Source organism: Epinephelus lanceolatus, chromosome 20 (assembly GCF_041903045.1).
Source record: "Epinephelus lanceolatus isolate andai-2023 chromosome 20, ASM4190304v1, whole genome shotgun sequence".
In the NCBI taxonomy this organism is placed as follows: domain Eukaryota; kingdom Metazoa; phylum Chordata; class Actinopteri; order Perciformes; family Serranidae; genus Epinephelus; species Epinephelus lanceolatus.
Genome location: NC_135753.1, coordinates 23,025,058 through 23,040,329, shown reverse-complemented (window position 1 = coordinate 23,040,329; position 15,272 = coordinate 23,025,058). Strand labels below are relative to the sequence as shown.

Here is a 15,272-nt window from a genome sequence, read left to right as displayed (position 1 = left end):
TATTTGGCTCGCTCTGTGTATATATGTTTCAGATCTTTTTTGAACCAGATGCCACAGCTCAGAAAAGGAGACTCTTTTATGTTGGTTGGAGGTTTGTTTTGATTGTTTTAATTTGACTGGGGCCATCATTTCCCGGCAGCTGTATGACCTTGCATGTGCAGAATATAAATCCCCCTTTTGATCATCTCCATATATAACCGTGTGTACGTCACTATCCACAGTGCATATGCCAACCAACGCCCTTCCGCCCCTCACACGCGCCCCCCCAGCCCACTCTCACGTGACACTATATATGAAATGGTTTGTTCATCTTGTTAATATGCTGCGTCTAATGATGCATATGAAAAGCAATCAGTGAGGCAGCAGAGGATCTGCTTGAGGAGCAGCGTTAATAACTAAGGGAAGCAGGAGATTGCAATGCCCCCGCTGGCTCCACAGACACATGTACAGCACACATAGTACACACAGGAAATTCACAATCTGCTGCATTCAGCAGTCGGTTTTGCCACACACTTAATTTTCCTCATATGACTTGGTGGTTTAGTTGAGGTTAGAATGGGTGCACACATCTTTTTCTGTCTTTTACGCGTCACTTTGTTCAGAGGCTATATCTCTCTGTGTTTTCCACATATCTGTTAGCATATACTACATGGCACCAGCTCTGTGCGTGTGTGTGTGTGTGTGTCTCGGATCAGTGTATGCTGTAACCTGGCTGTGTGCAGTGTATAGAAGAGCAGCTTAAATAATTTACTCACCGCCCATCGGAGCCGAACGCACTTTCACACCTTCCCCAGCAGCAACAGCTCCATCTCTGCATCTCAGCCTCCACTCGCACCTAATGACATCTGATGGGCGATAGTGTAAACACGGATAAATGTGTTACTTAATCTCTTCTCCTCATTGTGCGTAATTTCAAATGCAATTGACATGAGCGCAATACGCGCTGATGATGAAAGGTTTATGATATAAATGCAAAACATTACATAATTTATCGCAGCCTCTGCCTATGGTGCATTGCTCAGTCAGCGCAAATCCTACAGAGGAAAAACCCCATGTACATAATTTATGTGAGCAGTTGAGCACGGGCCTCGGATAGCAGGGCTGCTTTGCTGGTTAACACACTGATTAACCACATATTTAGTCTCTTTTTTTTATCAGAATCTTACTTGATAACTTAAATGTTTTGAAATAAGCAAAATATGAGGAGGATTAATATAATATGATGCACATGCAGCTGTTGGGATGGCAGAGTAAGCTGTGGCTGTGGATTTTATTTGATTTTTAAACGAGCTTTGGTCGACTATTTCACTCTATAATCCTAATAGTTCATTAGTGGGAACAATTCTCTGAGGCGTTAAGATTAGTAAGACTGTGCTGCTCTTTGGTGCTCCTTCAGTGCTGTAGTTTAAAACTGTAATTTTTTGGATTGAAGCCCAAACAGCTCTCCAGTTCGACTGTGGAGGCTTTTCATCAACGCTGTTTTTCTCTCAGGCTAGTTTGTCTGTGTTAAGCATGAGAATCTCCAGCGCTATTAATGCCAATTTATTACCATCTTCCTCATCCTCACAGTGCAGTCTGTGCCCTTATTAACAAAGATACAATGCTGTTTTCATTTGAGGATGGAGGAGACGAGCATGTTGTGCTCTCCTCAGCTGTGTTTTGACTGATGTGGGCGAACAAGGCATGACAGGTCCTCCCAAATTGAAATGTCAGCCATCACGTTAATTCCACAGAATCAGTGTAAGAGAGGAAGAGGACGGGGGGCAGAGAAATGTTTTCACCAAACGCATGACCCCTCCTGCCCTCTCCCTTTCTTGTTTTAATACCCCCCCCTTTTTAATTTTTCATTTACCACAGCATCTCCAATTATTCCGCATCGCCATCCTCTCCCATTTCCACGTTCTACCTCTCGACCAGACACTCACCACCACCCTCTCTCCCCCTCCCTCTCCTGTCCTCTCTCTCTCTCTCTCTCTCTCTCTTCCCCCCTCTCCCTCTCTCGGTTTCAGTGAGATGAAGCAGGAGCTGGCGGAGGAAGGCAGCAGATGCTCCATCCTCTCCAAGCAGCACCGCTTCAACGAGCACTGCTGCATCCGCTGCTGCGCGCCCTTCACCTTCCTGCTCAACCCCAAGCGCCTGTGCCTGGACTGCCAGTACAACGTCTGCAAGACCTGCTGCACCTACAGCAAGAGGGACAAAGCCTGGCTCTGCTCTGCGTGCCAGAAGGGCAGGTTAGTGTTTTCACACACATTCACATACACGCCGGCGGCGGCAGCGGCGGAGACGGGAGAGATTAGAGTAATGACAGAGGGGAATGAATGGGGACGAGAGATACGAGAGGAGCTGTGAATTGGTGAAGTGGAGGGTGCTGAAGTGGGGAGGGAATTGGGATGGAGGGAAAAAATGTGGCATGTGAGGGGGGATTGAGAGTGTTGAGGGAATATGGGCACTGAAGGAGACAGATGTGCGGGGAAAAAGTGAATGGATGAGAGGGAAGGCAGGACTTTGATGGAGTCAGCACTGCAGGGATGGGTGGCTTTAGGATTTTGTTTGATTTGTGTTTTTGGACATCCAACTCTTGTTTCAATATCTCATTGTAAAAATGAGTTTTCAGCTTTGTTGTTCTGCCTTTTAACATGGTAGTTAGAGAGCACAGGAGGAAGAAAATGGGGCCATTAAGGGAGATAGTAATGAAGAGGGGGGAAGAAGTGGGGAGGAAATTGAGGGAAACGTCTAAGTGATGTGTGTGTTGGGGTGAAATGACAGTGTGTACACCTCTGGAAAAACATACGGACAAAAAGGTGTAGGCAGGGCAGGGCTGGGAGGATGGATAATAATAATGCATGTTTGAGTTTTGTCAGTTTTTTTGCCACGCAACTCGAATTTCTTGTGGAAAATTGTTTTCTTGATCTTTTTTTAATTTCTTCCTGCTTGTTTACAGTCCCTGCTTACAAACTAGATACCAGGGAACATATGTTTATGATTTATTGAACACGAGAAAACAATCTGAGGGAGCCGAAGAGGCAGGGGAATGCACTACAGCTGTCTGAATTTGCATGTGTGTTACAGATCCGTGTGTGCGCATGTGTATGTGTCAGTTACGGCTGTTTAGGCATGCATGTCTGTCCGAAGCCTTGGGAGTTGTTCTACTGCCCCGACTCACCATTGGATGAATATTAAGCGCTCTTTCTGTCTGGGCAGCGAGGGTGGGAGTGTGTGAGTGTGTGTTTGTGGTGGATTCATTGCAAAATCAATTGCGAGCTTGGGATATTAGATGAGCCAATATGCGTGACACGTATACATATCACTGTAATGTGTCTCCTTAAGGGTTTATATGAGGCACTGCCATTGCTTTGAGTCATGTTTGTCCTACCTGAGCTGCTCTTGGTGCCAGTGTCCTCCTATAAAAATATGAAATGCTGCTCCACAGGTCCTTGGGTGTGATTTAGCAGCATATTTACAGTAGGGTGCAATATCACAGAAAGCTAAAGGACAGAGACGCAGGTGAGTCGATAGTGTGTTTTGGATTTTCAGCCTGTCTGTGTGTGTTAAGGTGGAGGTGGATAGGATTGCAGAGCCCCTCCGCTTGGCCTTATTTCTTCCCCTCAATCCCTCAGCTCTATCTCTTTTTGTCTTTCATTGATTTTTGCTGCGCGGTGTATTGAGTTAGACCCGCTGCCCCGAGTCCTGGTGTATGAGACAGGAGGGAGGAGGAGGAGGAGGGAGGAGGGAAAAGGGATGATGGCAGTCAAAAGAGGTGGCAAGGTTTGCATCGATCATCTCTTCCCTCGCACTCTCCTCCCGCTCCTGTCTCTCTGTCTTCCCCTGCGTGTGTCTCCCTGCCTCGGGCTCAGTAATGTTCTCATTAGGGGTTTAGACTGAGTCACAGATGGGCCCGATGTCACAACATCGCTGTCTACCAGCTACATATAAATACAGCACTTTTCATTAGCGCATTAAAAGGGCTTAAATCTGGTTTTAGCATGAATTACTCTCTCTCCCGGGTGGAGTCGTGTCAGTTGGAACGGTGATTTACAGCTTGGTCAAGTGTTGGAGCTGGAGGCTAGAGGCACCCTGAACATTATTTTGGAAATAGCTATTAGTCGACTATTGGAGTGGATGATTGCAAAGAAAAGGAATTGATTTGATACTAAACAGACTGTATCTGTTGGGAAATAACTGCAGCGCGAAGAAATGCTATCTAAAAGAAGAGTTTAAAGAGCAGTCGCTGCACAGTAAATGCAGCGCTAATGAAGTCTTTTTTTTTTTGTCACTTACAGTGTTGTTAAGAGAGAATACACAAAATGAAACATTATTACTCCGAGTCAAGCCAAAAAAAAGCTTCATTCATTCACAATAAATCTGTAGATCTGTATCTTCTCCTGGACGTCAGCAGTTTTTCAGCCATTTCTGAGGGAATTCTGCCGAATCTAAATGCAAAATCATTTTGCAGGAGGGAACAGACCGCCAAATGGTCTCACTCACATGCACCGGCTGTCCATCAACATTCACAGTGGCACGGCCACTCTGCTCACAAGCGCGATCCGTCTACGGAAAGCAGATTTGTAATCATCGCACACATGGACACACTCAGAGGCTAAAGTCACCCACTCACACATGGATGCCCATAAGAATGTAATGGATGCATGTACATCTAAGCAGACGCATGCCTCCAAGTGAGCAGGCATGTGAGCGCATACGTACATTATATGGCGGTTAATTACATGAATGAGCAGATGGAGTTGAGACGGACGCTGTCACTGATCAGTCGAAGGTTTCGCTTTCTGTCAATTGATCCGAGATGTTTGTGTGTTGCTGACAGATGGTGTGTAAAAAGAAAAGACTCAGTGAATCAGCGGCTTTGTCATAACACCTTCCTGGTCTTGTAAATCACACACACACACACACACACACACACACACACACACACACACACACACACACACGCAGCAAACACAGCTTTCCCCTCCTGAGCGAGTGGGACAAGCATGACCATTTGCAGTCTGGTAGAATTAACAGCATCCTCATCCCTCGGTCAACAAGCACTAAACACACACACACTCTGCACAGTCACACACACATGATGCTTCGATGAGAGTTGTCAAAACATTTTCAGTGGAAACTGAGAAGTCATTTTTTTTCCTGTTGTGGCTCCACACCCAACGCAGCGGGGAGAATGTTAAAGGGGAGCGCAGGAGATGGAGAAAGATGAAGGTCAGGAGTGAGAGGAAGAGGGGGAGGGCAGGAGGATGAAAACGATTAGGAGAGGGAATAACAGAGGCGTTGTCCCAATTATCCGAGAGGGGAAATGCCATTTAATTCTTCTTTTGTTTTGACCCTCACGTTGAGTTTTTCCTCTTTTATTTCCCTGCTTCTCCCCGTCTTTTTATTTTTTGGTCCTTTTTATATTCAAACACTCCGTCTCTCTGTCACATTCCCCCTTCTCTCTCTCTCTCTACCTGATGAAGTCTCCATTTTCCACATTTACATTTGAGCTGCTGCACCTCTCTGTGCTTAATCTGCACAAATGGACGGCTGTGTACCTGTCTGTGCAGTCCGCAGGCCATAGAATGATGTACTTCTACAGTGTGTGTGTGTATGCACAGAAATAACAATACACTAAAGTGACAAACTGTTCCTACCACTATATGGCCTTCATAATCTCATCCTAAATCATGACCGTGAGGAGATTATGGCATCTGCTGCCGACCTATACTGTACCATACACACACACAAACAGAAGAAGAACAGAACAAGCACATGCAGGCTGCACACACCCTTACTGGCCATATTAATTCGGTTTACTTAGATTGGCGTTAAATTCCTTTTTAGATATTGTAATCAAAGTGTTAATTCTCCACGCATGGACACACATCATTGTACAACACTCTGTGAGTAAAGAGCCACATAAGCTCTCTGTCCACATAAACACACACACTGCTGCAGTTAAAGTGCAACATTAACCGTCTGTCTGGCGCTGTCATGGCGGTGTGACCACGTAACTGACAGCCAGCCACACGCTCAAAGTCCACCTTTAATTATTCGGTTGGTTCTTTGCGACGGGGCTGCTTTCTTTTAAAGGACAAGCAGGAGCTGATTGGCTCTGCAGCCTCGGGGCCCACGAACCGACAAGCACGTACTCTCTAGTCGTAGCGGGAGCATATAGTTTATGGTAATAGTTTGTTTAACATGCAACCACATGGATGCACACGCTCACATTTGCAGACATAACATGCATGTCATTCATTTATATCACAGTAGCAGCTCCTGTCACTTTGTCGGAGACTGTGAATACTTAATGTTGATTTTCACCTAAGAGGAGAAGTGAATGGATGGTTTTTACCGTATAAACAGGATTTATACTTCAACAGACAATCTGCCAGTCACAAAGCATGTTTAATAGGTGTGTTTATTTTGTGCTGCATGACCTATCTAGATGATTCTGTAGTTTTTTAGTTCCTAGTCCTCCCCCTTTTCACCCTCGTCTTCATTTTACTGATTAATTTTGTAGATGCTTTATTGCTTCAATGAATCTACTTGCAGTTTAATGCTACTGTTTAACACTGAATCCTTGTAAGGAAAACAGATCCTATAACTCAGCCACAATCTTTTTTGGCATTGCTTCTGTAACAGTTAAAGTTATGTGCACATTTGTACTGTGTTTGGAGATTTAATGCACATAAATAATAGTGTTGAGAGGCAGGAAATGAACCTTGGACTGCACAGTTTCCATGACCCTTCACCTGCCTCCATACTCAGAGCTCCACACAAAGGTGTGCATTTTGCTTCTGTGCTTGTATATTTATTTTAATATCTCAAAAATCCCTCAACAATAGCAGTCTGTGTGTTTATAAAGACACCGGTGCTCTAAACTCCATGAACTCTTGTTGCTGTCAGACAAGCACCTGCGGCTAGGAGAGGCAGAGAGTCACAGTGTGATCTTTTTCTGTCCTCCTTGCGGGGGTATTTTTATCAGTGCGGGTGAGCAAGACTAGTCTTAGACAGGGAGGATCTGCCCTACAGCACCGGGCTGCAGATGAAATACGTGCACCCCGCCACAGACATCTCCGCTCTAATAAGGCATTTACATGTCTGGGTCTGTTTGCGTCCCGCCGCTTGTTCGCTCTGTGTTTTTCTCCGTTTTTTAGCAGATGGACGGACAATGGATTGCAGGACTCATTGTTGTGTGTTTTTCCAGCAAGCTGCAGGCCCCGCTGGATGAAGAATGGAAGTCTCCCCTCTCATTCGTCACACTGTGGCGCTATCAATTTGCAGCGTGGAGCTTCTAAATCACACAAGACAACATTAACGGCGAAGAAAGTTGATGTGTGTAGCTGTATTTCATGCCGCAGTCACAGCTAACCCACATGTAAACGTGCTTGGGATTTATAAAAAGCTATTTCACTCCAATCAGCACATAAAATTGACTAAATTGGGTATCTGAACATTCCCACACACTTGATACCCAGGAAGCTTTTCATCACTTGGAACAGTTTGAAGAACGTAGATTGCAGCTGAACCAGCTTGCTCATCTCTATAAGCATGCAGGCACAGGAAGGAGAGCCACTAATCACCCTCTCTCCTTCCATCTCCTCTTCTCTCCCTTCTCTGTGGCCTTGTCTCATGTCCAACCCAGCTGACACAGGAGCCACCAGTCGATCGTAACTCTTGATGTTGATTTGTACCTTATACACAGTTGGGCTTGACAGCATACACACACACACACACGCTGGAGAAACTCGCAGGTTGCACACACAGCACACTGGTGATTTAGGTTCAGACACCTCCTGGTGGTCCCAGCTTAGCTTTGACTAAGATCTATTTAAGTACCTTGGTCTCATTAATTGAAACATAGCCTAAATCAGAAACTGCGCTTGAATTTTACTCATGCAATTTGTGCAAGAGTTTCCTTTAAACCTAATTACTGCCGAGTTTTTCAGCCTTGAAGCAATCTCAGTGTGTGTGTAGCACCTATCTGTGTGTGTCGACACAGCGCTGTGTATTTATGTGTGTGTGTGTGTGTGGATCCCTGCATTGTAACTGCTCCCCGTTGTGTGACCCCTTGTGTTCCATGAAAGCATTTTTCTCTGTAGGGGCCGAGGTTCTGTAGCGGGTGATAAATCACCTCTATCCAGGTAAAGACGTGAGTACACACACATGCACAGACGTGGACACACACACAAAAGGACCCTTGAATGTTCCCCTTATGTGGGTGTGTTCATTACTGTCAGTCGTGTGAATACCATTGTGTGTTATTTTGCATATATTGCTCTGAGTCATTAAAGTATCTCTTACTTCATTGGTTGGCCTCCAGCTCCCAGGCCTCCTCTGTGTGTGTGTGTGTGTGTGTGTGTGTGTAGGTGGGTGAGACTAAATCAGTTCCACCTCTGATCTGAGCATCACTCGAGGTCTAGTTGTGAGCCCAGTAACAGGAATGCAGTCTGTAGTTCCTGTGATACGTACCTAAGGGTTTGTTCGGGTAGTTTCACGACTGAGGAAACTCCACATGAACGGGGTCATTTGTGGCCCACGGTGCTCACTCTGCAGGTGATTGGAAATCTCATGATTCCTAAAGCGGTTTAATGCAGTAAGTTGGCTAGTGGATCAGAACAGAAGCTAAAGCTGCTTGTTGTTTTCATTGTGGGTTAGTGGGATTGGAGACAGAAACTGTTTGCCACAGAGTGGAGCAACACACAGGTAACACCCAATAACACTTCCACTTTACAGCTTGTAGTGGCCTAACACGTAGTAAGGCTGGTTTATAGTTGTTTGTAGTTTGTGTGTGTGCGTTTGAGCCTAATTCTTTTCTAAATGGGTGGTGACATGATAGCATCATGCAGTCACTGCAGATTTGTCGGCTGCACATCCATGATGTGAATCTCCCGTTCCACCACATCCCAAAGGTGCTCTATTGGATTGAGATCTGGTGACTGTGGAGGCCACTGGAGTACAGTGAACTCATTGTCATGTTCAAGAAACCGTTTGAGATGATTTGAGCTTTGTGACATGGTGCGTTATCCTGCTGGAAGTAGCCATCAGAAGATGGGTACACTGTGGTCATAAAGGGATGGACACGGTCAGCAACAATACTCAGGTAGGCTGTGGTGTTTAAACCATGCTCAGTTGGTACTAAGGGGCCCAAAGTGTGCCAAGAAAACACCCCCCACACCACATTACACCACCACCAGCCTGAACCGTTGATACAAGACAGAATGGATCCATGCTTTCATGTTGTTTACACCAAATTCTGACCCTACCATCTGAATGTGGCAGCAGAAATCCAGACTCATCAGACCAGGCACCGTTTTTCCAATTTTCTATTGTCCAGTTTTGGTGAGCCTGTGTGAACTGTAGCCTCAGTTTCCTGTTGTTAGCTGACAGGAGTGGCACCTGGTGTGGTCTTCTGCTGCTGTAGCCCATCTGCTTCAAGGTTGGACGTGTTGTTGGTTCAGAGATGGTCTTCTGCAGACCTTGGTTGTAACCAGTGGTTATTTGAGTTACTGTTGCCTTTCTATCATCTTGAACCAGTCTGGCCATTCTCGTCTGACCTCTGGCATCAACAAGGCATTTTCACCCAGAGAACTGCAGCTCACTGGATATTGTCTCTTTTTGGGACCATCCTCTGTAAACCCTAGAGATGGTTGTGTGTGAAAATCCCAGTAGATCAGCAGTTTCTGAAATACTCAGACCAGACCAGCCCGTCTGGCACCAACAACCATGGCACGTTCAAAGACACTTAAATCACCTTTCTTCTCCATTCTGATGCTCAGTTTGAACTTCAGCAGGTCGTCTTGACCAGGTCGACATGCCTAAATGGATTGAGTTGCTGCCACATGATTGGCTGATTAGCTATTTTTGTTAATGAGCAGTTGTACAGGTGTACTTTATAAAGTGGGCGCAGAGTCTGTATTAGAGCTTAGATTGGGCCTAAAAAATGCAGCCCGACCCGGCCTGAGCCCGTGCACGTTGTGTCCGGGACCGGCCCGGCCCATCCAATTAACTGTAATTATGGGCCCGAGCCCGATTTAAACCCGCCATTTTTCAATAAGTTGGCTGTTAGAATTAAGAGTGCCTGGGCACACACGGTGAGTGCATTAGTGCCGTGGAAGTCCTGCAAGTGTACTCGCAGGCGCTTGACTGTCAGGCAGCACATTTCTCCTGCGCTCTCCGCGCCAGTTAAACATTGACTCCACTCTTCTGTTCCCGTCAGTACTCGTTTTTTCACTTCAACACGTCATTTTAAACAAAAACCACAATTCTTGTCATTTGAATGACAGAAATATAGGATCTTAACTTTATGTGTCATACAAAGTGTGGTTTAATTTTACTTTTTATAATACATAGCCTTAACATTTCATTATCAAATCATAGCTTTAAAAAAAACAAAACAAAAAAAAACGTCATATCTGACCAGGCCCGGCCTGGGCCCGTCAGAGGGGGGCGAGGATCCCGGCCCGACCCGGCTTGGGCCTGCGGGCCAGGTCGGGCCGGGCTCGGGCAGAGAATCTAAGCTCTCGTCTGTATATATATACATATTATATAACTATGTTTTCATATACTTATATAGCTTACATTATAGTCCTGTCTTTTCCCTACCTTTTTTAATTTGTTCTTTTCTGTATGTTTATTATGTTTTATGTTGCTAGACCCCCTTCTTTCTATAAAGTTGGATGAACACAGCTCTGAAACTGAGCAGGAGCTGCAAAGACTCAGCAGATGTTGACTCAGCACTGTCTACCGGGAGTCATTGCTAACGTTAGCAAGCTAGGTTAACTAGCTTCTACATCCTGCTGGTATCTGAGTGAAATACAAACACGATGGGTCCTCCAAAATGTTGAACGATGTAAAGGGACTGAAATCAACATTTGTGGGGGTTTACATGGTTATGATGTGCTCCAGTTAGTTAGTGTAGCATGGAAGTTAACAGTGCGTCTCCTAGCAACGCTGGCCCTCATATGTCAGTCAACAGCTGCTGTGGGAATCGGCCAACCAAAGCCTGAAACTAGGAACGTTTCCTCAAATATGTTCTCTTGTAAAAAATGGTACAATAGCTGCAGAATCATTATAGCTTACACAATTTAAATTTCAGTTCAGCTTTAATGTGGTGAATCAAGCCAAATATATTTTCCAAGACAGTTAAAAAAGACTTAAAGGATTTATTTTCAGCTGCTGTTTGGCCCAGTGCCAGTGCATTGCTGCTGATAATGAACCTCAGTTATGTTTCAATCATTTCTGAGGTTATGACTTTTATTCCGTCTATAAACATTTACAAAGGAGAGGTCTTGTAGCTCAACACTGCACGCTGATTTACTCAAAGAGAAAATTTAATGCCTGTATTGAATCTCAATTCCCTCTGAATCTTCCCCTTCTGATTCTGCAGATGTGATCTATCAAAAACATGTCCAGCGTGGGAGGCGCCCCACAGCGCAGCGTCTCATATCCTGGTAGGCAGCCAGGCAGGCAGGAGAGGATGTGAGCTGCATGATTGGCAGATGAAGTAGATCGCTGCTTTCTGATTAAACATTTAGTTTGATTTCTTTTTTTTACTAAACTTTTAGATCACTATTGCTTTTTGTCCCTGTCTTCTTTTTCTCTGTATCTTTCTAAGAATTTGGCATGAAATGATAGAAACCTCTCCAACGTGCTGGATGAAAGTTAATCTTTCTTCCCCTCCTCTAACTTCACCCCTCACTTATTTTCCCACTATCTTGCGCCGTCATCCCTCCCTCAGGCAGATTGCACTGTCTGATCTCCTGCCACTGTGAACTCTCTGTAGCATAAAAGAGAGGATATTGGCACCGCAGGATTTTCATACTCATTGCACATTTCTCGCCTGTCAATCCAAGAGACCCCTTTGATGGAAGTGAAATATTAGTTTTTCCAATATCTTGATATTTTTTTGATATATATTGTGAATAATAATAGTACTAATAATAATATTGATAATCATCATCATCATCATGATCATCATAGTTCAGTCAGGAACACTTTAGTCAAAGAAAACTTTATTTCCATTTGCAGTATTACATTTGGTGACATGGCTCTGTTCTGGGGCCTCTCTGCCTAAGGCGGAGAGGGCACACCTCCCTGCCCTTCCATGCGCATATGTGGAAAGCCTGAGGCAAAGAGAGCAAACCTCCCTGCCCTTTCATGAACCTTCATGGGAAGGCTAAGGCAGGGAGAGCAGCAGCAAAGACCCCCCAGGACCAAGAGAGAGCAGCATCAATGACAAACAGAAATGACATAGATAAGTCTGACACATCATGAAAAGGAGGAGCTGGGATGGAGGCGGGTTGCAAAGCACAAAGATCTTAGTCCATGATAAGAGACAAAAAGTATACCAGTCATTTGAGAAGCCACTCTGTGAAGTGTGAGACGTTTTACAGTCAACAGCACACAGGACAGTGATGCAGCTGTTTTGTAATAGGATGGGGTCAGTTCGTGTTAAATACAGAGTTTGCCAGATGTTGCTAATCTGAATGTGTGTCATGATGTGGATTATTTCTCAAAACTGTCGCACTACAAATTCTCATCATCATTGTGATGAAGTCATGGATCAGAAGTGCATTTGGAGCATATTTTATTGGCCATTACTCATAACTCACCAGCAGGTCAAGAGTGATGATGGGACCTGAGGCAGTCGCAGAACTCAGATTCATCCATGCTGACCTGAAGGTCAGGATTTCTGCAGGCTGGAGTGTGCTACCAGAATAATTATAGTCTTTAAAAAATGTAAAGTAGAACAAATTTTAGCTGCATATCTGAAATCAAAAAAGCTTTGAATGCATGTGAAGAAGGTGAAGATGATTTGTATGAGATGGTATGAATGGGAACATGTTCTTATCCCTGGTTGTCAAATACTGAAATACCAATGCAGAAGGCACCCTTTAGCGTCTGTGAAATTAAAGTAAATAAAAGCTTTGTTTCCACTGAGGGAAATTGTTTCAGCTTACAAAAAAAGACAGGAGGTCTGCATCACCGTGACATGTTACTACATTTCTGGGGAGGTGCACATCAGGCTATGGCGTAGGGTACATCGTCCCAGAACCTACGCTCAGCCCCATAGGTATGCCGTCAATTCGACGCAGAGGTATAAATCCAGCTTTTGGTTTAGGTAACAAACTGGTTAGGTTTAGAGAGAACATGTTTTAGGTTTAAATAAGTACGTAAAATGATGTTACGTCTTGTGGGTGACATAAGTATGTGACCGACGGAAGTAAGTCAAGTAGCGTAACATTAAGACAGCACTGACTTTTGGTTTCCAACGCGACATGAACAGCAGTCTCCAGGGTGAAAGACTGTGTTTGTTTGAGCCATCCACCACCCCTCTCTCGTGGACGTTCTTGCTCCTTATACCACGTAAGTTAGTCTAAAGCCTGGTTGGTCTCATAGGGATGCCAAAGGCTGCCTTAAACATTAGTATCACACTCTTAGGGCTGTGACAAAGCATCGGTATTTGACGACCTGGGAATGAGAATAGGCTCAAAAACACACATACACAAATTTAAAAGGCTAAATTAAGGTATAAAAGGACCAGTGTCCTTTGTTTCTACGCCACGTTTCTACAGTAGCTCAGAATGAACAAACCAAACACTGCCTCTAGAGAGGTCCCTCCACATTTTTTTGTTACCTGGAGGCCACCATAGGTTCTCTGACACATTTGGAGGGGTGAGGGAAGGGGTTGTAATTTGCAACCTAAGTGCTTGATGCCACTAAATGCTACACACCAGACCTGAAATGGTAAAAAGCTTTTTGAAACTGGCCTAACAATAGTTTTTTATATGGTTCATATGGTTTGATTAATTAAGTAAGTATGGTCTTTGAAGCATTTGAACATGCATGCTGAGAGGTATTATACACACATCACACACACATGGACGTTGTGGACTTAATGAACCAGGAAAAAGAGCCTGTGTCAATGAATAACAATTAGCAGAATATGCTAATGTCGGTATCCCACTTTCCCTGTGCTGCTGGAGTTCTGAGGGACTTCAGATGGTGTGTATGTACACACCCTTATTGCTCTCCCTCTCTCTGCTGCATTTCAATGGTTGTGCATCGCTCCAGGCCTCTGTCTCATTGCACCTCCTCTCCCATTTTTCAGCGCTTTAAATGAGGCTTAGCTGGTGCTTCGCTGCAGAGCTGACTGCACTCCGCTCACCTTGTTTAGTCATGATTTCCCACCTGAGCAAGGAGTGTTGTTTGATCTCATTTGTTTAAAATCATCCAATGTTATTAAGTCTGTACCTCCTGGGCTTTTGGGACTAGCAGGTTGGTGTTGGCCGGCTCCGTGTGTGCTTGTCTGCTCGCCCCTGTGGTCAACTCTGAGAGTGCAGTCTGGAAAATAGTTTTCTTGACTAAGTCCTACTTTATTTCATAAATAGTCATGCTTTTTGTATTTGTTGTGGTAATTACATTTTCCAGTGAATTAGTTAACTTTAAATAACCAATATATTCATACATTCTTCACAGAACCATCTGTTAGGTGGAGTAAATCCAGAAATAATACAGAAAGGCGAACATTTGCTACTGTTTGGAGACACTTTATACTGAGAAGTGTTGATTGGCTTGTCATGATATGTACAGTCAAAACAGAGCAGGAGGGGATGCTTCTCATGCCATCTTTTTCTTTCAACTTGAACATGAACACACATGATCAGTTTCATGAAAACAAACAAACAGACAGCCTTTGTATGATTCTTTCGCCATCTTTGCTGTGGACCTGTTTCTGCTGCAGAGGACAATATTGTAGCCCTAGTTCTATTAGCAAAGGCTCCGTCCTCTACTGGACTCTTTGGGTAACACCACCAATCACTATCATCTGGTGCATCTGCTCACTGAAATTTGCATAAACGCAGTCGCCCTATCAGGACGTGCTTACCCAAATTACCCGTGCAGAGCTGACAGTAAACAAAGGAGCCGTATAACTGTGTCAGCTTTCCTACACCCTCTAAAGGGTGCAGCAGAGGAGCGACAGGGCCCCGAGATAAAGGCTTGTGCTAATAGAACTAGGGTTACAATATTGTAACTTTCGCTCTATCTCACATAGGTGCAGTAGGTGGAGACTGATGAACGAACGCCCTGTCGTGACATAACTTCTACCCAGCCACATTGATCCTGTCTAGCTAAAGGTTAGCCGCAGTAGCCCACCTACTTCTTTATAACCAAGGCTGCCACAGCAAAGAAGTAGGTGGTCCTAGCCAGCCCAGGTGGGAAGCAACCAAACTGGGTGGAGCCATGGCCTAATGTTGTAGGGGTTGAAATAACCCTCA

The 15,272-nt window shown here is 44.6% G+C and overlaps 1 protein-coding gene across 4 annotated transcripts in view; it reads left to right on the top strand.

The window, feature by feature from the left end:
• myripb (myosin VIIA and Rab interacting protein b) overlaps positions 1-15,272 on the top strand; it is a 188,586-nt gene that overhangs the window by 97,535 nt on the left and 75,779 nt on the right. For all 4 annotated transcript variants that reach the window (XM_033638873.2, XM_033638872.2, XM_033638871.2 and 1 more), the window contains exon 3: positions 2,010-2,231. In XM_033638873.2, the coding sequence (XP_033494764.2) occupies positions 2,010-2,231 (222 nt within the window). The remainder of the gene's footprint in view (positions 1-2,009; positions 2,232-15,272) is intronic.